The sequence below is a fragment of the Prenolepis imparis genome, unplaced genomic scaffold (genome assembly GCF_030444845.1).
Source record: "Prenolepis imparis isolate NDT839.2.m4 unplaced genomic scaffold, iyPreImpa1.0 SCAF_11, whole genome shotgun sequence".
NCBI lineage: Eukaryota > Metazoa > Arthropoda > Insecta > Hymenoptera > Formicidae > Prenolepis > Prenolepis imparis.
In genome coordinates, this window is record NW_028141169.1 from 13,856,875 (window position 1) to 13,880,072 (window position 23,198).

The 23,198-nt window shown below is 28.0% G+C and overlaps 1 protein-coding gene across 1 annotated transcript; it reads left to right on the top strand.

Moving 5' to 3' along the window:
* The first annotated feature begins 444 nt into the window (after positions 1 to 444).
* LOC145942407 (TOX high mobility group box family member 4-A) lies at positions 445 to 22,198 on the top strand. The gene is made up of 10 exons (XM_083049092.1): positions 445 to 544; positions 7,446 to 7,577; positions 9,138 to 9,253; positions 15,871 to 16,177; positions 17,184 to 17,302; positions 17,519 to 17,654; positions 17,781 to 18,092; positions 19,161 to 19,253; positions 20,614 to 20,885; positions 21,115 to 22,198. Exons 1-10 carry the CDS (start codon positions 533 to 535, stop codon positions 21,179 to 21,181), a joined length of 1,566 nt encoding a protein of 521 aa, XP_082905218.1. The 5' UTR covers positions 445 to 532; the 3' UTR covers positions 21,182 to 22,198.
* The last annotated feature ends 1,000 nt before the right edge of the window (positions 22,199 to 23,198 follow it).

Consider the following 23,198-nt stretch of genomic DNA (forward strand, 5'->3'; position numbering starts at 1 on the left):
CCACATGTCACCCCTAATTATATTAATAATTATATTACATTATTGAAATTTTATTATATAATGCATCTATTGTACTCTTAACATATTGGAACAATGTGCAATTTTGTTATTCTTAATTCTATTTCAATTGCATATGCGTGCATAGAGTAAAAATATAAAAATATTACGCTATATTTTTTTATATTCACTTTCTCATTTTATACATGATTATGTATAATATAGTAAATATAAAAATTTTTGTAAGAGAAAATGTTAAAAATACGGTGTGTGTGTGTGTGTGTGTGTGTGTGTGTGTGTGTGTGTGTGTGTGTGTGTGTGTGTGTGTGTGTGTGTGTGTGTGTGTGTGTGTGTGATATTGATAATAAGAATGTTAAATATACAAAAAAACTTAACTGCATTTAGTAATTATTATTGATTGTTGCAATTACTAAATAATTCCGATTTCTGTTTGTTACAGAGAAACGACAATCTCGACATATCCTTGAACGTTTCGCAACATCATCAAGCATTATACCATCACGACAGCTACAATATGTCTGACCAGGTGAGTTAATCGCTTGTCTATCGATAGTCTTTTATAGACAATTTTATTTATTTTAACATAATTAAATTTTATATTGATAATTTTTTTATATACATTACATATGAATTAATACGAATGCACTGATTTTTTTTTAAATAATTCGTACTCTAGTTCCTTCAAAAACCGCTCCCATAGCAAATCAGTACGAATGATGAATCACGAATGCGAATTTGACAAATCCCCCCCCCCTCCTGCCCTTTTTTTTGTAAATTATATATATATATGAATCGCAAATCACACATCGCGAATTGCGAATAAGCGCATAATGCTAACTTATTTCTTTGTCATCAATTATACATCAGCTGCATTGATTATTATTAGAGAAATTATTTATCTAGTGCATAAGAAAATTAAACAATTTGTCCGAAACTTTTTAATTATAACATATAAGTGATATAAAATAAAATTGAAATAATGAAGTCTGTCTTTTATAAGTCAGCTAACTAATTTAATGAAAATAATGATGAACAGTAGAAAAAAGGGAAACTGAGAAGTAAACCGAAAAAATAGACCAAAAATATATATACTTACTAATCTAATAATATCTAATAATGCTCGATTGTAGGATTTTTGTACATTTTTGATGTAGTGTTTTGTAATACCGATACATTAGTACTGATAAGAAGATGTAGCAAGTCATAAGCTACAACATGTGAGAAAATCAGCTGATTTTACCGGAATTCAATATCATTGGATTTTATATAAGTTCATAAACCCCGTACTAATCGTATAAAATTGAATCTTAGTAAGACCAGCTGGTTTTCTCATATGTTGTAGCTTATGTTCTGCTGAACAAAAAATGTAATATGCTCAAAGCTAAATAATAGATGGTTACTGATTTACAGCCAGTCAAACACGAAAAACTCGCGCTCTGCGAGATGTTTGACTGGTTGTAACTCAGTAACTGTCCATTATTTAGCTTTGAAGCTATTACATCTTTTGATCAGAATGTCTTAAACTACAACATATCAAAAATTCAGCCAATTCTACCGAAAGCCAAAATCCTATGTATTTTGTGCGGGGTCCTTTAGAATATATGTCTATAGATATTGATATTGATAGAAAAAATATATATGAGAATAGGATAGCACACACACATATATAGAGAGCTAGTGAATGCAGCTATGTTCTGAGCGAATGTAGAAATGCATTCAATCAGTCGTCTGTCGCTCGATCCAATCTAAGTGTCCGGTAATTGCCAATCTGCGATAAATAACTATCAAATTGTAATTTTGTTGTTTAGCGTTGTTTAATAAATCGCGTTTCCATTTTGCGCGAGATATTAGACATAGCAGAGATTAATTGGTGTTCTAATATCCCCAAGAAAAATAATTAATAGCAAGAGAATTGATTACACTAGTCAACACTGATTTTATTGTCAATTATATTAGATCGAGTTCAGGGTAACTTTGTGTCACTGATTCCAAATATGGCATTGGTTTTCCTGGATTGGCTCTAATTTTTGAGATACCGGATGTATAAATAAATAAGAGTTCTGACTTTATTTACAATAGTTTTAGAGTTCCTGATAGTTTAAACAAATAGTTCTGGCCATTAAAGCAACGAAAATGCCTTAGGACAAACTGAGACACCAACTTCACGTAGCGTCTCACTTTGTCCTATAATATTTTCCTTATCAGTAATTATCAAAATTGAAAAAATTTATAATTTTACAATCTGAGTTCTGAGAAGAGTTCTGCCTTTTAAAAACAAAAAAATATAGATTAAGTTGAAATAAAGACAAACGGATACCTATATATATAGACATCGAGGTGAGACGCCAGACGATTTTTAAGAGTTCTGCTTATTCTAAAGCAGTTCTCATATAGTTATGGGCATGTATATTGTTTTTCTTATAAGGCAGAACTCTTCTTAGAACTCAGATTGTAGAACTATAAATCTTTTCAATTCTGATAATTACTGATAAGGAAAATGTCATAGGACAAACTGAGACACTACGTGGAGTTGGCGTCTCAGTTTGTCCTAAGACATTTTCGTTGTTTAATGGCCAGAACTATTTGTTTAAACTATCAGGAACTCTAGAACTATTGTAAATAAAGCCAGAACTCTTATTTATTTATGAGTTTCCACAAAATAAAATGCCAACTTCACACACACATGTTCTCTTTATGAAAAACAGAAAAAATGTAATGATCAGGCATAGTCCAAATCATATGGAAACTGTCTCAAATCATACAAAAAAATATATATATGAAATATCTAATGGCATTGTATTCAGTAAAATAACATTATAACAAAGTAAGCTGACTCAGATAATTACAATTAATGCATAGAAAAATGCTGTTTGTACAATTTTCTTTTATGTGGGTCATCCAGGATTACGTTGAAGCTAGAAACAATGTTAAAGAATAAAAAGACAGACTAAATCCTGCTGCATATGTCAGCAACTATAGGTCGTATTAGAGTAAAATTGTAACTTGAGTAGCCATTATCTCGAAAACTGAAGCCAATACGGCAAAACTGTTGTCATTTTTGGATTTAGCATTCCCTAAAATACCCTAAATTCACTTAAAGATGCTTGACAACTAAACAAAAGTTTTGTTTTGTTGACCAGTATTATCAAATTGCATACATAACAACACTCACTTAATTAGTGATGCATTTACGAATACACACACACACACACGTATACAGAATATTTCATTTTAATTAATATAGTCGAATATCTCTGAAACTATAAATTGTGACGAGAAAATACTTCAAAAATTAAAAGATTTTGAGGGGGGAAAAAATTGGGGAAATAATCTTGAATTGATTTTAACTAATTTTAACTCATTTTTCAAAATCATTTGAAAGTCAATCTAGTTTTTTTTAAATAGAACCATCCTAATGTTTAATATAAATAGATTCCTCGCAATATTCGGCATAAGAATAGTATGGCCAAAAAATTAATAGTTTATCGAGATATTTCATACTTTAATTTGACATACTTTTTTATAAATTATGAAATATATCTCATAAAATATTAATTTTTCAATTTACTTTACTTCAATATATATACTTTGCGCAAAGTAACGAGAGAAATCAATTGGTATAAAGAAAATATAGCTGTTTTTAAGAAAAAATGTGTAACTGTTAGTTGCAAATTACTCTTTCAATAATAATTGCCAATATTCTAATAGCTAATAATTAATTTTTATTTTAAACTTTTTTTTTAATGTTGCAAGAGTGTGTTAATATTTTGTTTTTGTTTATTATTACTTGTATTTGAACATTGTATGGACAAAGAAAAAAATTAATCGCACAATCTGTATTGAAATAATATGTAATTTATACAGAAGAGGAGGATGATGAGACATCGTGAGTTATATAACCAGGAAACCATCTAAATAATATTTCTTCAGGAAGAAGAACCAAGTTGTGAGAGTCGCGCACAAGTTTTAACGAGATGGCGGAACGAGTTTAGTTCGCAGCGAAGAAAAGAAAAACGACGATGACAAGGATGACAACGACGACGAAAGGAAAGATGATATTTCTTCGTCTTTCGCACTCCTAACCAATAGTCCCGAACTATCGCTATCCTTCTCTTTTTTTCTATATTTACCTGTGTTTAATACGCTTTACAAATTTAATATCAATTTAGAAGCGGAAACAAAAAATAGGCGATGATAAAGCATAAAGTGTGTCCAAGAGTATTAGACATAATGAAATGTCCCTAGACATTTAATTAATAATAACTCTAGTTTACAACCAAAAATTATTTTAAATCAGGTGTTTTTTATAAATTTTTGGGTGCTGAAAACGATGCCGCAAACCAAATTTTACTAGCACATCAGATTTCCAAAATAATTGAGATTTAAGGGGATGCTGACACTTATTGACAGAGCAATAATTTTCTGCACCGTTTTCTTTTTATTGGTTGAATAGAATAATAAATGCTTTTCCACGATTAAAGTACATATAGAAACAAAGTCGGAACCTTTCAAATTTATGTAAAAAATAAAAAAAAGTTGTTTAACTAAAAATATTTTTTTTGTTTTTTACATAAAATCGAGAGGTTCTAACTTTGTTTCTATATGTACTTTAATCGTGGAAAAATATTTATTATTCTATTCAACCAATAAAGAGAAAAGGGTGCAGAAAAATATCGTTCTGTCGGTAAGACAGGACAAGGTCAGCATCCCCTTAATGTGTAAAAAATGACCTATTTGCGATATTTGAGACGTTTTTGTAAAAAAGGTTAACGTTATCTTGGAAGTCTAATCAAATATCATGAATGTTTTGTTCATTCCTTATAAAATGCATTTTTTAAATTTCAATATCTTTTTAGTCTTATTAAGAAAGATTAAAGCTGGGAATTACTTTTCATATATGGAGATGAGGCTCCTGAGAAAAAAAGGTTTTCTGGAAAAAAAATTATTTTTTCCAAATTGATTTTATCATTATTTGTCCCCATTTAGATCATACAACTTTTGTCTGGAACATTTTTTCGAAAAATTCAAGGTGGGCAATTAAACTGAGACACCCTATATATAAATGTATATTTAGTGGAATCTATCACGATAAGTTACACTGTATGTCTGTGTCGATAGCCTTAAACTACAAATTATGAGTATAATTATATGACTTCATCATCATAGGCGAAATATTTGTTATCTCAGTAAAACTCAAAAGCCATTTTTTGCATATTAAACCTCAATTATTTCGGAAACCTAACATGCTGGTGAAAATTGGCTTGCGACATCGTTTTCAGTATACAAAAATCTATAAAAACACCTTATTTGATTTAAAATATTGAAAAAAAAATTTTTTTTTAAACTAGTATAATTTTTTTGTTAAAATAATCAAGAATACTCGATTTTTGCGATAGCTGCGATTTTTTGGCGTAATGATTAGGACAACCCTGTATACGAATTGAATCATAATGTCCACTATTGTTATAGTATTGCGAGTATAATAGTGTCACGAACACGTAAACATAAAATGAATTTCGCGATAAACGATCCGCGGAATAGGTTGTAATAAAATAGTTAATGGCATCTATAAATCCGGTTTATGCACAACAATGACTGTTTCGTTCTATTGCATCACATGATCACGTGAATTACATGATATAATTACTCAGATTCTGAATCAACGCTATTGAATCGTCACTTAGGCACAATGCTTTAATAATGTGGATGTTTAAATAAAATGGGGCCACAGATGGAATAGAAGAAAAGGGGGAGTAAGATGACCAAGTGAATAAACTAACGATTTTTTTTCTTTTTTTTAAAGATAATAACAGATGAGGAGCCGATGCTCAAGTTATTAGAAACTTTTGATAATAATAAATAATTTTTTGTAGTTTGATTTATCAAACTACAAGAAATAAACAGTAATTTTAATAAAAAAAAAAAGAAGAATATTTTATAAATGTATCTGTATGTATTTTTTTGTTTGTTCACAAGGAATTACATAATTATAGTAAATATTTTTATTGTCTTTACAAAATCACGGTATAATTAAAAACGCACTTAATAACGTATTAATATTTTCCATTTTTCACATTTTTATGACATTTTTGAGATGGAAAAATAAATATAATGACAATCACTGTGGAGTGAGATGACGATAATATGTGTTGACAAGATGACGCATTTGTACTTGCAGATTATAAGTTATGTTTGTTGATATAATAATCTGCATTGTTAATGTGATTGCTCATGATTACTTAATGCGTAATACGGTCATCTGTATAGATAAATCTTATCATATGCAATTTATCGATTTTTTTCATTTTTGAAATAAAATAATCGAATAGTCTTATCAAATATGTAAAAAAATATATGTCCTAGATACTAGATCTGTATCTGATACTATATCTTAGATATTAGATATGCAAAAATTAATACGTATAATGTAATAAGTAATAATATATATATAAGTGAAGTATTTTATGTAATATTTGATTCCATATAATATTTGATTTTACTTAAATTGGTTTTAAATGTTCTTACATAATTAATAATTATTTCTGTTTTATCTTTAATTTAATTTTATATTATATACTTATAAATAATTGTTTTTGTTTTAATGTTTTAGTAATTTTCGTTTTGTCTAAGTCTCTCATATAAATAATATTTTTTGTTTTATTTTTATTTGTATTTTACTTGTGTGTTTAACTATTATATCAAAATAATATGAAAAAATTATTATCATAAATTCTTCTAGTCATATAATAAAAAATTCAATTTTAACTTAATTTGGCTTATTTTTCTCGTCATCTTACCTATTATTAAAAGTCATATTATCCAATATGGAGGCAAGATGACAAAATTGACACGTCTTTAAAAACTTAATTTTTTTTTTATTTTAATTTATCAATTTTTTAATGTTTACGAATGACAAGCAAGACTTTAAAATATATATATTATTATTTTTACATTATCATAGAAATTAGAAAAAATTGATAAACTTTAAGGTTGTCACGCATCTTACTTCTATTTCTTCTGTATTATAGCTACGACAATCGAGAGACAGGCATGTTTCTTCAAAGGAAAATTTTCTTCCTTATGCTATTAAATTCATTTTTAAAACTTTTATTCTCTCTACCAAGCGTGCATTGTGATAAATTAATTGTTCTTCCCTTTTGTAAAGGAGAATAAATTATTAAAAGGATTCTGAACGATATAATGCTGTTTATCATATTGATTCTTTGATTCTATTTTTTTACGTTGATTTCTTTTTTTCATCGAAAAGGAAAGATCTTTTCTTGGAATTTTCATTTTTATTCTCTTTTGATCATAGAGAGGTGTTTTATATATAAAGATGTTAAAAAGAAGGAACTAAAAGGAAGATATATTTATTAATTGTGCTATATACATATATGTATATATATATATATATTTATTTGTTTCAGACGTTTCATACACCGAGTTTCGGTGACGAGGACTTTGATATACCAACCATTCATCCTCATTCACATCAGCAACAACAACAGCAACAACAACATCAACAACATGATTCCATGCAAGCATATGGTCAGCCACAGGTATATATATACTTCGACGAATCAATAAGTGTTGAAGTTTACAATAAAACAAGTGTGATAGTGATTATTGTTTTTTGCTCAAAACAAGAAAAATGCCAGACAAAGTAGATTAAAATGTATTCTTGTTAAAATACGCAAACAAATTTTTTCATACAAAATTTCTTTTTATCAAACGATAAGTTTAAACCGAAGTTTAAACTAACAATAAGTATGCATTTATATAGTGCGTCTACAAAATTCTAGGGCTACATTAATTAATTAATTCATTTCAAAAAGTACTTAGTAATTCCTTAGTCTTGTCTTTAACATTTAATATAATCACATCCTAGTGTTGTACATCGATTGGTACGATTAGATTTTGGATGCCTCTATGGCATTCTTATGCTGAAATACTGTGCCTAGTTTACTTGTCACGCTTTTCTGGCTGAGATGGTATCAAAATGACTTCCCTTTAATTGCGATTTTACTTTAAGGAACAGAAAATAATCAGCAGGTGCCCAATCTGACGAATAAGAGGAGTGGCTAAGAACAGTAACATGTTCCTTTATAAGAAACTGCATGACAATTTGTCACAATTCGACGATTGTCAGACAGCAAAGAAACACGTTACTGTTCTTATAACCACCCTTATTCACCCGATTTGGCATCTGTTGATTATTTTCTATTCCCTAAAGTGAAATCGCAATTAAAGGAACGTTCCCAAGTAGAACAGAAAGTCAAAATAATGTCAATTTGACGTCATATTGACCAAATTTAGACTCTAAATTTGATCAATATGACGTCAAATTGACATTATTTTGACTTTCCGTTCTACTTGGATTATTTTGATTCCATCTCAGCCATTCAGATCTCACCCAGATCAAACAAAGGTCAGCAGTAAATAAGTATTCTCATTAAAATCAGACGATTTTAAATCTTATTGAAAACACATGACAAGTAAATGGAAAACATTGTTTGTACACAGTTCGTGGATTGTGAACATCGTCTACAAATTGTCCGTAGATAATATATGCAGATGTGTATTAGGCTTAACAACGCATACATAATAATGTCTACATATATGCATATTGCGCCATTGGGTTGGAAAAAAAAAGAATGTCAGATGATGTATCAGCTATTTAACAACTTCCGCGTTCGGGCATTATTCATGTAACATTCAAGACATTATTTTTAGATATATGCTTCGTCCACGACGATCTTTTCTCTCTCCTTTTATCTTCGAGATAAAGAGATAAAGAAATATTCAAACACATTAGAAATTCTTATGATCCTTATCGGTGAGAAAAACTTGGAGGAATTAATTTTCGTGATATTTCTTTGCGTCAAGAAATAATTCTTTCTGAGATTTCCTGATTTTTAACCATGATATTTATATTAATAATACTATCAAAGAAACTTTTATATATTTTGAATAATCATAACTATTTATATATGTTATATGTACAATAATGCATATTTATTAAGTTAAAAATTAAAGATCAAATTTTGTTTATAAAGTACGTTCTAGTTTTTTTTATGCATTAATATTATTAACATTATATATATGTTAAATCATTATAGATGATGCAGGGTAATAGTATGCAACAATCACCGGATAATCTGAATCTGGATACTAATGGATATCAGCAACAACTCTATTTACAGCAAGATCATTCGATGCAATCGATAAATGTCAGGTAATTATAATAATTCAAAATTCTCCGAGTTACTATTAATCTTAACATATTAAATCTCGATTTTGCATTAAATTTTTTACATGCACTTTTTAATACATCTATATAAGTATAGCTATATAACATTAGAATTGGGGTTAACACAAAAAATTTACTTTTTGATTAATTAAATTCTAGCTCATAACTTTGTGAATTAGGCGAAACAAAAGATATCCGCGACACTCGACAAAAAGTCGTCTTTCCTTATTCCTGAAGTTTGAATAGAGTTCAAATGAAGTTTGAACAAGTGACCATAATTGGAGAATATGCAGTCAGAAATATAATCAAACAGGATTAATAAGCGATAAAAAACTTTTAATTTTTTATTTTTATAGAATCGATTTAAGATTGACTGACACGACAGAAAATTTGAAATTATAATCAAATATATAAAAAAAGAGACAAATAAAAGCCAGAGGACACAATAGGTGGAGCACAATGAATTTACTTAGAACAGGAAAAATGTTCAATCTTTACATGTATAAAATGAAACAAAAATAATCACAAATGTGTCAGTTCATTTTTAGACCATCTGCGCAATAATATATAAGGAAAGAAGCTGCAAAAAATATTACTAGTATTTCACAAATACAAAATTCTATATATATAATAAAAATATTACAAATATTTATAAATATAAATAAAATTCAATTAAACAATATTGATTCTAATTATGTAATAAATACTTTCAATAATTTACAAGTTTCAATAATTATGATAATTTAGAAATTGTTTAATTTTTAAAAAAATATTTACGATTTTTTATTATAAGCATTAGTTTTTGAGATATAAGAATTTTAAACTAGCTACGTTTAAAATACAGTCACAAGGCTACGTTTAAACAGTCGCTTATTCGTGAATCATACACTAATCTAGGGCACACGCAACTTACAAACAGATAACTATCTAAATGTAGTCTGTTATTAGTCTTGTATATTTCAAAAACTTTCTTAGAATACAAAATTATTATTATTTAATTTTTCACGTTTATGTTGTAATCTTATATTATCCTCGAATTTTCGGGATACTTTATATATACATACATATATTTTGTGTGTGTATGTGTAATTAAACATTTTCTAAATTATCACAGTTAATTAAAACTTTTGAATTATTTAAAGTATTCATTATATAATTACAATTAATTTTGTAATAATTAATTTTAATTATAGAGAGTAAAGATATATTGAAAAATATAAATACTTTTGAAAAATCTAAATTTAAATATGTAACCATAAAGTATACAAGTAGCCATAAAACTTTTTGTTTAAAATATTTTTTCATATGGCTCGGTTTTCATGATATTCGATCGAAATTATATGTATACCGAATTAATTTCGAAGGGTTGTTTCAGTTTCAATCCCTAAATATGCGAGAATGGCCATATAGAAAAATAAATATCTCTTATTTTTAGCTGTTCTATAACATATCCAAAGTTCATCAAAATCTGTAAGGAACAATTCTGTTTTTCTTTTCCTTTTTGTTACATACGAAACTTGACATCTCGTTCGCCTATGTTATACCTTTTTCGCAAAAAGTATTTTCGTTTAATTTCATTATATTCGAAAAAATTGAGCACATAAAAAAGTCACATATGTTCGTTTTGCTGTAACACAAAGTGAAGAAGAAATTCGATAAAGTTAATTTCGTAATGTACGATATACGTGACCTCAATAGAAATCTATTGCATTAAGAGTTAATAAACTATATTATTCCATAAATATATTAAAACTTAAATAATGAAAGTTCGAAGAACTCGATGTGTTTTTTCTATGTTTTCTCAACAATGATTTTTTTATATGAAGATCCCTGATAAAAAAAATCGATAGAAAACAACAGAAAACGATTACATCGTTTTTAATCGTAGTTATGAATCGAAAGTTAACGAAAGAATATCGTAAATGTACGATTGATTCTCTAGCGTTTCCTTTCGTAAGTATCCTATTAATATGTTATCGTTTCTTATCATTTCTTTTCGCTAACCCATACAGCATTGAATGATTGTAGAAACATATTGCATAGATCTAACATTATAATATTGCATGTGAGTTGTGAAATATTCCTGCAATATTACTGCAAGAATGTGGCAACAGTAAAATTTCCGCCTTTAAAAAAATTACAATGTAATGCTATGGTATTATTACGGTGCAATATATTAAAAATAATATTAAATAAAACGTTTTATTTCGATATATTACGCGCTTTCATCATTATGTTTACTTATTGTAATTTAATGTAGTAAAATATATATATTTCTATAATTATTATCTTTAAATTAAGTAAATTCTAGTTTATGCTGATGTTATAAAACATTATTAATGTTATAACATCAAGCATTAAATCTAGCATTTACTCGACATTTTAAAGTTAAGAGACAATTGTACCTTTAGTCTTAGAGCTAATTTCATCAACTTTATATAATTCTCCTGACTAAAACTTAAGTACGAGATAGATAGTGAATCGCGCGTCGCATAGCGGTAAAGGAAGGAACTAACGATTTGACTGAATACTATTTTTTTATAATATTTTTGGAATGTTGCTGTAAGATTTTTCATAAAATATTACAGTTATATGTTTCTATAATATCCCTACAGTATTACAATGCAACTTGCAAGATTGTAATATTACTGCAATGTAATTGCAATGTACTGTTTTTGCAAATCGTATCGGTTCCTATTGTTTTCTATCGATTTTTTATCGGGGATGTTTTCTGTTGTAACTTTACGATAATACATTTATAAAATACGTTTTCAATTGTTTATGGTTGATTCATGATTAAAAATTATAGGATTTTTCGTAATTGTATGTTAAAAAACTTAAAACTTTTTTTATTGTAAATATACAATTGATTACGAATAGATTTTCAATCATTTTTTCTTGATAAATTCCAATAAAACAATAAAAAACAATATATCACAATAAGAATTTTATCGTATTCTAACGACTGAATCCGCTTTTAACAGAGAATGAAAGAAAACGATAAAAAACGATAACATTTCTTTCGAAATCTAAAAAGTAAAACAATAAGATACGATAAGAAACGATAAGATTTTCTACAGATCGTATCAGTTCCTATTGTTTTCTATCGATTTTTTTTATCAGGGATGTTAATATTTCTTACCCAAATAGAAAAGCATACAGAAAAATTTTAACATCGTTTTAAAATGTAATGTATAATATATTGTGTTATCATTTTATATTTAAATTTTGAAGTTATTGATTCTAATTATTTTAATATGAGCAATCTTTATAAAATTGACACCTAAAATAAATGCTAACATAACTATAGTATTAGTGAGAATCAGCACAATTATTGCTGAATATATTTTAGAAATTAATTTTGTAATTATTATGAAAATTATTACAATATAAAATTATACATATAATTATTATTCAAACATAATCTAAAATTTCATTTAAAAATTTAAGATAAAATGCATCAAACATGTATGAAACACATGCAACATAATTAAAAAATTCTATTTTAGCAAAGCTGTATGTTTTGTAGAATTATCTTAACATAATTATTGCAAGCAATATATCCTATCTGAATAATTACTGTTTTACTGTTTTCCCGCCATACGAAGAGGTCCTTTATTCTTTCTTCCAAAAAAATGAAGGAAAATTATCGGTTATACCGGGTGTCCCATTTTAAAAGACCCACTCAAATATCTCAGAAACACTGCGTTAAATCAAAAAATGTTTCCTACAAAAGTTGTAGGGTTTCGAGGGAGACATAACATAGTAATATTCATATGACCTTGGGCGGCGTCTCCAAGGTCAAGTGAAGGTAAGAAAAAATTTTTTAAATGGAAACCCATATTTTTTATTATAACATCTTTTTCTACTAATTAATTTGAACAACTTTTATCTGAAGCATTTTTTTATTTTCTTCAAAATTCACCTTCTCACCTTCAAATTCTCACCTTCACTTGACCTTGGAGATGCCGCCCAAGGTTAAATGAATATTACTATGTTATGTCCCCCTCGAAACCCTACAACTTTTGTAGGAAACATTTTTCGATTTAACGCAGTGTTTCTGACAATGAGATATTTGAGTGGGTCCTTTAAAATGGGACACCTGGTATAAAAATATAAATAGAATGAACAGCAGATGTATGTGACGCTTGAGTGTGCGTAGGTGCGCATGCGTGCTATGCAAAAGGTTATGATTTACCTTCAATGATGTATACATTAGAGTCCCTATAATCAGAGTCTGGCCAACTGCTAGCCTTGGCAAAATTCTGCGAGAGAGAGAGAAATATACGCCATCTTACTCGAACTTAATGCATGCGTTAGGTTAGAGTAAGAACTAACGTATTTCAAAATGGAAGATGGCGGGGATACTTTTTAACTCTTCGTGTTTTGTTCAGAAATATCTTCAGAGTATCAAGTGGAACAATTTAGAACAAATCTAAAACAACCTGGAACAATTTTTAGAATTTTTTAAAATTTCAAAAATGAGGTGCTAACTTTACATACATTATCAAGTGTGCATAGTATGCTTGTCAAATTATACTTTATATTGCATCTTATATATTGAAATTGATCTGATAGGAAAATACATTGAAAAAAGTATTTGATTTATATGTATGCTATCATCAAGGCCATGAATCGAAGCAAATATATTGCCAAGAGTTATCTGCAATTATCTTAGGCACAACATGACTCATAGACTACTAATAATCGCGCTCTTATAGAATGAGGTATCATGTAACGAAACAGCTTTATAAACAGCTGAATAGATTCCATCAACAAAAAGGCCTCATCTCATTTCTATAGTTAAATGTTAAATTATTAAAGTTTTTAAAGAATTGATATACACACATTAATAAACAATGATTTAATAAACATATTACATTAAAAGTTGTTAGCATTTTATTATTTATTAATGTATATTTAAAATAATTATTTAAAGAATAAATAATTATTTAAATGTAATATAAAATAATTTTACATTAAATTATTTTAATAAAATATAAATAAATAATTTTTGGAATCAGTATAAATTCTATTTACCTAGATATCACTGTAATAACGTCAATTACAATTAATAATTAATTGAATATATTAATAGTTTGCATAATTATAATATATTCGATTGTTTATATAAATTATATTATCCAGGAAACGGACGCACTAAATATGCTGGATATTCCGTTCATAACTGAATTTTACCTCTGATATGACTTGCAGTCCGCTAGCAAAAAGAATATTTAAAAATTTTTTTTTATTTTTTTAAAATTTTGTTTGTGCGAAAAACTGTTATTTTGGCTAACATTTTCCTGCCATTAATACAAATTTTTGAAAATTAATATATATTTAGTATACACATATATAAGTTATTCGCACTACTAAACCGTAACTATTGGCAAAACGAAATCGTATATTGCATTTTAATTTCGATTCACAATGATGAAATGCTTATTTTATAATAATGCGTGTTAACGTTGAAACGCTTTTATAGCAACGTATTATGTTTGCACGCAGTCATGAATAAAACTACTGCTTCAATGTCACCTTATCGATTTGCGATTACATAAGCACATTTGTTTATTTATTGCATCGTATCATTGTATCTATTAACTTATTGATATCTCATCAAAGAGATTTTTCCTTGTTCGGCTAGCTCTATTTTTAGTGCTTAAAAACGTATAATTTTTTTATTTGTGCGAATTATTGTTTGTCATCGTAATTATTATATGTAACTATAAAAATTATAAAAGTTGTAATATGTAAATAATTTATTATAAATTATTATATACATTCAAGAAAACGGGCCACTAAACTTTAGCATAATTTTTTAATATCTTTGAATAGCGATAATTCAGCAAAAAATTATCGTAGATGAAACTAAGATGAAACAAAATTCAAATTAAAGCTTGAACATTTCTCTTAACAACCAAAATTGAATTACAAAAAATGTTTTAGAAAATGACAGACGTTGAAGATAAACGTTAAGAAATGAAGAAAATCCTGGTACACAAATATATGAGTTTTTAAGTTCATTCATTTCTTAACAAATCCATATTTTAAACATTTTTCTACGATCTTTTTTGATATAGTTATATCGTTTTGAAGAAAATGTTAACAAAATGGACAATCTTTTTTTGGAAAAAACTTGCAAGAAACAAAATTATATTATAGGCACTTTATTAATTTATATTATAAGCAGGTTTATAACAGGAAGAACTACAGAAAGTAAAAATGATATGAAATAGGTCGTAAATATTCCTAATGGCTACTTAGCCTAACCATATCTTAAAAGTTATTCAATTGAAAAATAGAAATCTGAAGAATATTCCCCAAAAAATTCGTACAAAAGACGTTTCCAACATTGGCAGAAGTGTATAGATGGAAGGAGAATACTTTGAAAAGGAGATTAAATGTTTTGCATTGATAATCAATAAAGTTTTTGTGTTAACAACAAAATCAGTCTGGGTGTATTTTTGATCACATCTTGTTACAAACTCGACTTAACACTTTACGTTTTACGTGAAGAAAACGCAAACAAAATCTACATTTTCTGTATTTGGAAGAAATATTTTTAGAAGCAAAATTTCTTTTTTTTCTGTTCACAGTTCAGCATATGGCAGCTCCCAAGATTCATATGCAACAATGAGTTCCTCGCGTCAACAACAACATAGTGGCCAGCAATTATTGATGCTGCAGCAACAGCAGCAGCAAGTTCAGATGCAACACATGCAATACATGCATTCCCAGCAGCAATTGCAACAGCAACAACAACAGCAACAGCAACAGCAAATGCAATATAGAAGTCCGACCGGAGGTAGCCCAAGTGCTATGCAAGTGAATAATATATCAGAAACGAATAACAATACAACAACCAGTGAAGATAGCGATGACAGCACTCCGCATTCCGGGATGGTAAGTCAAATTATACATAATAATATTTAGAGCTAGCTGTTACTTGTGTAATTTGCCAAATAGATCTTTGCTATGTACAATTTTTTTCCTATAATCTAGTATCTAGTTCATCGATATTATGTGAACGATATTTATATTTATTTCTTTTCCAAAAAAGTCGAATAGGTTAATAAATGATAAATAACAATTTCAAAAGTTTTTAGCATTTTACTAAAAGAAGCGCGTTCTGGAGCTTCTTAAGGCTCCTGGCTTCCGACCATGTTGGAATTGTGACGTCAGAGGCGAGAAAACGCGCTAAAAATTCTTCGATACCATTTCGAAATAAAAAGATATTTTGATGAAACAAAACAGATGGCTTTAACACACTCTTAAATTACCTCGAAAACTATCCCTTTTCCCTTTATAATCAATCAACAACTGTAAAATGACTGTAATATGAGACCTAGTCCGTCTGGTCTTTGCACATGCGCAGTCATTCCGCAAAGTCTGATATCACGATCATTTTACGATTGTTGATCGACTGTCAAGGAAAAAGAATAGTTTTTGAGGTATTTTAAGTTTTAAAATTAAAAGTGTGCTAAAGTCATCTGAAATAGTGTTTCATCGAAATATCTTTTCATTTAAAAATGGCATCTAAGAATTTTCAACGTGTGCTTTCTCGCCTCTGATGTCACAATCTAACATGGCCGCGGCGAGAAGCTAGGAGCCTTAAGCCCTGCGCACAATAGACAAAGTATTAGGAATAAATATTAAATATTAGGAATAAGAATTATTTAAAAATAATAAAATTAAAAAGACTCTAATATAAAAATACAAATTCGGATATAATAAAGGACTAATAAAGGCTAAAGCGAATAAGAGCCTTTTATATACTTGAATTTGTATTTGTATATGAGAGTTTTTTCGATTTTATTATTTTAAAATAATTTTTATTCCTAATATTTAATATTTATTCCTAATATTTTCTCTATTGTGCGCAGGGCCTTAAATATGTTTTGTTTTCCAGATTACAGTAGTCAAGCGTGAGCCACCGTCGCCAGAAACGGCCGATGCTGGAGCTAAAAATCAAAGGAAAGCAAAATCACAAAAGAAAAAAAAGAAAAGAGATCCTAACGAACCACAAAAGTAAGTAACAATTCTCGTGTTCTTATACAATTGATATAGTTTATTTTGTAATCTGTATATTTTATAAACAATCTTCTTCGCATACTTCTCGACTTAAAGCGCCCATTTTTTTCTTGCATTATTATATATTAATTAAAACGGAATATTAAAATTTATATGAGCTTTTAAATACAATTATTTGTCTAAATTTTATATATTGACATTTATGATTTTCAGACCAGTATCGGCATATGCCCTTTTCTTCAGAGACACTCAGGCAGTGATTAAGGGAAAACATCCAAATGCCAGCTTTGGCGAAGTATCTAAGATCGTTGCATCAATGTGGGACGCATTGGAACTTGAGCATAAAAATGTAAATATTACAATTTTAAGTCTCTTTCTCATATTTTTATGTATCATTATTAATAGAGATGTAAATAGAAAAAGAAACAAAATGTTTTTTTTTTTTTTCATAAAGTTAACATAAATCTTTGTCTAGTATTACAAGAAAAAAACCGAGGCAGCTAAGAAGGAATATCTGAAAGCTCTCGCGGCATACAGAGCGTCTTTGGTGAGCAAAGGCGCAGGTGACAATGAACAGAAACAACAAGTGCAACAACAGCCGCAGCAGCAAATGCAATATAGCGGATACACAGGCTATGCTGGCAACAATGCGCCAGGAAATGTAACGTATCAAATCTATAGTCCCCAGCATCAACCTTCGTCGCCTCAACAGCAGCAGCAGCAACAGATGGCTATTAATAAAAAATCGTCCCATCACTTAGCGATGCAAGGAAATCCTCAACAACAGGTATTTTTTAACAAATACAGAATAGAATTTCCGAAAGAAACATATGCATAAGCATAATAGAGACACAAAGATATATGTTTTCAATAAAATTATAATAGACTTTTTTTTTAATAGAAGAAATATTGCATGCAAAAATCCTACTACATAAATATTTTTATTAGCATATTTATTCATCATTTTGTAAATATCGTTTCGTCTGTCATGCATTAATATATAATGAATAAAATATTGTTTATATAAAACTTTTTATTTTTTCACACGTTTTTTTATTTATTTTTTTATTTATATATAGAAATATACGTTGATTTTCTTTTTACAATTATTAGAAAAAGCATATGTTCGTGTGATAAATCTGTTAAGATTTGTGATTATTTTAGCTTCTCGCATGTTTTCAAGAGTGAGAAGTTTTATTCGAGCAACAAATAAGATTTTACCTTTTTTTAGTTTTTTTTTTTTTCTGATTTCACTTTATATCAGAGAGTTAAATTTGTGACAAACTAATGTCGATTCTTGATTGCTTATCGAAATTGAATTATTGAAATTGGATTATGAATCACAAACTGCTTGTACTTGTTATCGCTTATCGAAAAATACAATATTTGCTTACATATGCCTATTCGTGACTCTCAATCTGTAGTTGCAAATTATACATACTTTTTAAAAGAATATTTTTTCTTTATACTGATTGATTTCTCTCATTATTTTGTGCAAAAAAAGTATTGAGATAAGATCGAAAAATAAATATTTTACGAGATATTTTACAATTTATGATTTATGTAAAAATTATATCAAATATAAAATATAAAATATCTCATAAACTATTCAAATTTTTGGCCATTTGTGGCCTAATAACTTTTTATACCTAATATTATTGCAAGGGATCAATTTATATAAAAAAATTAGGCTGGTTCCTATTTGAAAGAACTAAGTTGACCTTCAAATGACCTTCATAAATGATCTAAGTTAAAATTCAAGATTATTATTTTTGTAATATTTTTTTAAGAAGATTAAGAAGAAGAAGAAGAATAAATTTTGCAATATTTTATAAATATTTTTGTTTTTTTATAGGCCTTAATGGGCAATGTAATGGTATCATCACATATGGCACAACAACAACAGCAGCATATGCAACAACAAATCTCACAACAGCAATACATGCAGGTTAGAAATATTTGCTTTTTTATTACGATTTGATGTATGTACATACACAAAGAGTTAGAAATTCCTTTGACACATGAATTTGCTCGCGAATATCATTCCAGGGCCGTGTTCCAAAATTGACTGCCAGTACTGAAAATCTATAGTTCACGTCACATATATTATAGATTTTCAGTACTGGCACTACAGTGAATTTTGGAACACGGCTCGGGTAGCAAGCGTACGTCATTTTGACGTAGATGACGTCATTTTAACGTAGATGACGTCATTTTGACATAAATGACGTCATTTTGACGTAGACAACGTCATTTTGCTACTTGGGACATTTGGTGTACGTGATTTGTTTCTAAGCAGGAATAATATCTATTCCCTGCTCCTTGATGGATACTTTCTATTCCATGTTCCTCTTATCTGTATTTTTGTATTGTGCGATAGGCCTAAGCAAACCTATCAATCATAGTCGAGCATTTATCAACGTAATAAGAATATATGACTGTGATTAGTTGATTTACTTATGGCCTTATGGTTACTATAAAAATTCTTTCACAATAGACAATAGCCTTTAAGTTTTTATCGTGTCGAGCAATATGACACTATGTTACACAAATGTGTAACTTGTTGAAAAATACCTTAGTAACTCTTACGTTGTCGGAATACTTGACTGTAATTGGTCAATTTGCTTAACATATTTTATTACGATTTACGATTAAAACTTTTTCACGTGCATTGGCTTTAAAATGTAGCGTGCTCACAAACTTCCATATATATATATATTAAAATTATATTTTAGAGATATTATATTTTAGAGAGGACATAACCAATAAAAAAAAAGAACAAAGAGTTGAAATACAAGAAAGATATCGCCTATATATTCGACGATATTAATTATAGGACCCATGTTAAGGACGTATTGAACGGATCGTCTCTCTCAAAAATTAATCCGAAACATCAAAAAGTTAAAATTGATGAACAGAACACGAATTCTAATTTACCAAAAAATTATAAGAAATTCACGAAATCATAATTCAAAGTATTTTTCAATGTAAATAGACCTCGGTTTCCAAGAAAATGTATAAATTTTTATATATTTCCCAAAGAAACATTTTTCATTTTAAAAAAGTTTTGAACTCGACGGTACTCTAAATTCAACCTAAGAAAAATAAAATTATAGAATATTAATTTACTAATAAACTGAGTTTAATTAAAGTTATATTAAAATACTTATAATATCTACATAAAATAATATTAATTAAATGTATATTGATAAAACAATTTAATCTTAATGACACAATCTTAATAAAATAATTATATGCTTATATAACTTTATTATATATTTTACAATATTCTATAATGGTAATTATAGGTACCTCAACAACAAGTACAGCAAGTGCAACAACAACAGCAGCAACAGATAATACATATGAGTCCATCTAGAGCAGAATTTATAAAAGAGGATTTATCAATAAAATCTGAAACTTTATCGAGTTGTTCGTCGCCAGTGAATCCTTCACAGGTGGCTATGACAGGACAAGGACCGCCACCTTGTATACATCAAGGATGCCCCAATCCTGCTATATCCAATAATGAATGGGAAGATGAATATTGCAGTAACGAATGTGTGGTCAGCCATTGCAGGTTTGCGTGAGCATTGCATTAAATTTCTCTACTTTAGATTAATTTCTATATTTTGTGGAAAACATATATGAAATGAGCAGTTAAGGTTTAATAATATTATAATATATTTTTATACTCTATATTATTTATGTATATTGCAATATATTTCTGATTATTATTTGCATACTTTTAATTTATAATTTTTTTCTTTATATTTTATATTTATATCCTATTTTATTATCTATTTCAGAGATGTATTCAACACATGGGTATCTTCAAATCAAAATCCTCAGCAGAACTATTCTACAGTTAAATAAGTGTTTTGCAAAAGATGGCATCTAACTATAAGAATCGGCCTCACAACAATAATGGCCCACTATTAATTTGTAAAGTAAGATATTTAAACAAAGATATATAGAAATAGATATTTAAACATACACATATGCACACACATATACATACATATATATGTATTCATGCATACATGTAGGCACTTAACTTGGTGATCTAAATTTTATCTATTATATGTGCAGTTACCAAAAAAAATCCTCAAAAAAGTTTCATAATTTTAAAAAGAAAATATATGATGTATGTAATAGATTTTTTTATAATATGCATTTTTTATGGAAATTTTTAACATTACCTCTATTTTTTAATAAAATTATATATTTTCTTCTATATTATATATATATATATATATATATATATATATATATATATATATATATATATGTATATATATTATAAGAAAAAATATATGATCTCATTTAAAAAATGGAAATAAATCGTAAAATATAAGATGTGTTATAACGAGAAATCTATTACATGCATTATATTCTTTCCTTTTCACTCCTCCTTCTAAAACTGTAAGAAATTTTTGTTAAAAATAATTCTCGTTAATTGCATACATAACAAAAATAATTTAGATCTTAAAAAGTGCCTATTTTGTGTGTGTGTGTATGTATGTGTATATACATATATATATACATGCATACATATATGTATATGTATATATGTTTGTATATGTATGTAAGTATATGCACACATGTATATATAAGTTAGTTAGTAAATGACAATTTTTTCGAGTGTCAAAGCTATTTGTGGAACACAAATACAACACTAAAAGAGATTGATAGATAATAATATACAAATATATAGTAATAATATACAGATGTTTTGTGCCGTACATGCGTGCCAATGAGCAAAGCAAGCAAGAAAGAAAAAAATGGAAGGAAAAATAAAAAGAAAGCTGAAGATAGAGAGAGAGAGAGAGAGAGAGAGAGAGAGAGAGAGAGAGAGAGAGAGAGAGAGAGAGAGAGAGAGAGAGAGAGAGAGAGAGAGAGAGAGAGAGAGAGAGAGAGAGAGAGAGAGAGAGAGAGAGAGAAATACATGGAGTAAAAATAAAATTGTTTCTTCTAGAAAAGAAACTTGGGATGTATATTATTGTGTGAAAAGCCTTATTCAGAAACGCATTACTCTGGCCAATTTCTCTGGTCTTTATTTGTAAAAAGTATATTGCAACTTGAGTAATTTATAAAAAAAAGAAATAAGTATAATACGTTTATACACACACACACACACACACACACACATTTATATATATATACAAAACACTTATAAGAAGTCAGTGATCATCCATCGCATTTTTATATTTTCAGATATTCCTTACTAATAACCAAGATGTGCCAATTGTACAAATATGTTTCTTTTAAAAGGCCACAGTTTTTTTTATAATTAAATTGGCGAGAAATAAACACACAAGAATACATAGTTTTTCAATATAATTATCTCAGCTGTTTCTAAATTTTTTAAAATCATAAAAACAATGAAATTAACAAATAACACAGTACAAGCAAATGAAAGCAGCAGTAAAAATTTAAATAAATATGCACTATATTCAATGTATGTTCAGTTCATAATATGACGGCAATGACCAAAGATGTGGGAGAAGAATTTGTATTTTATGTATTTTTTATTATGTGCTAAAATCAGTAATTTTTATGTTCAATTTACATGGAGTTTAAATAAAAAATACGCATACAAAAATATATATTTCTTATTAGGCACACACATCTTGCTTGTAATGATTATTTGTTTATTATTAACTATTAACTGGCCAGTAAATTTATGCGACTTTCTGCTGCGTCCTCTGCAAAAATCGTACAAACTTTCTTGATTATCTGATAATTAACGATATATATTGACCATTTTTGCAATATAACTTTAAAATTCATTGTCTAACATATGTAATTTTTGAGAAAAAAAATTGAGACTCATATTTTGTGTTACATTACATATTTTTTTTCTTATGACAGTATAAGAAATTGATTTATT

What these genes read in the sequence shown, in the direction of transcription:
- LOC145942407 (XM_083049092.1), top strand. An exon ending in GCACTCCGCATTCCGGGATG is followed by an intron (nt 16,178 to 17,183) that starts GTAAGTCAAATT and finishes TTTGTTTTCCAG; the next exon opens with ATTACAGTAGTCAAGCGTGA. An exon ending in GATCCTAACGAACCACAAAA is followed by an intron (nt 17,303 to 17,518) that starts GTAAGTAACAAT and finishes TATGATTTTCAG; the next exon opens with ACCAGTATCGGCATATGCCC.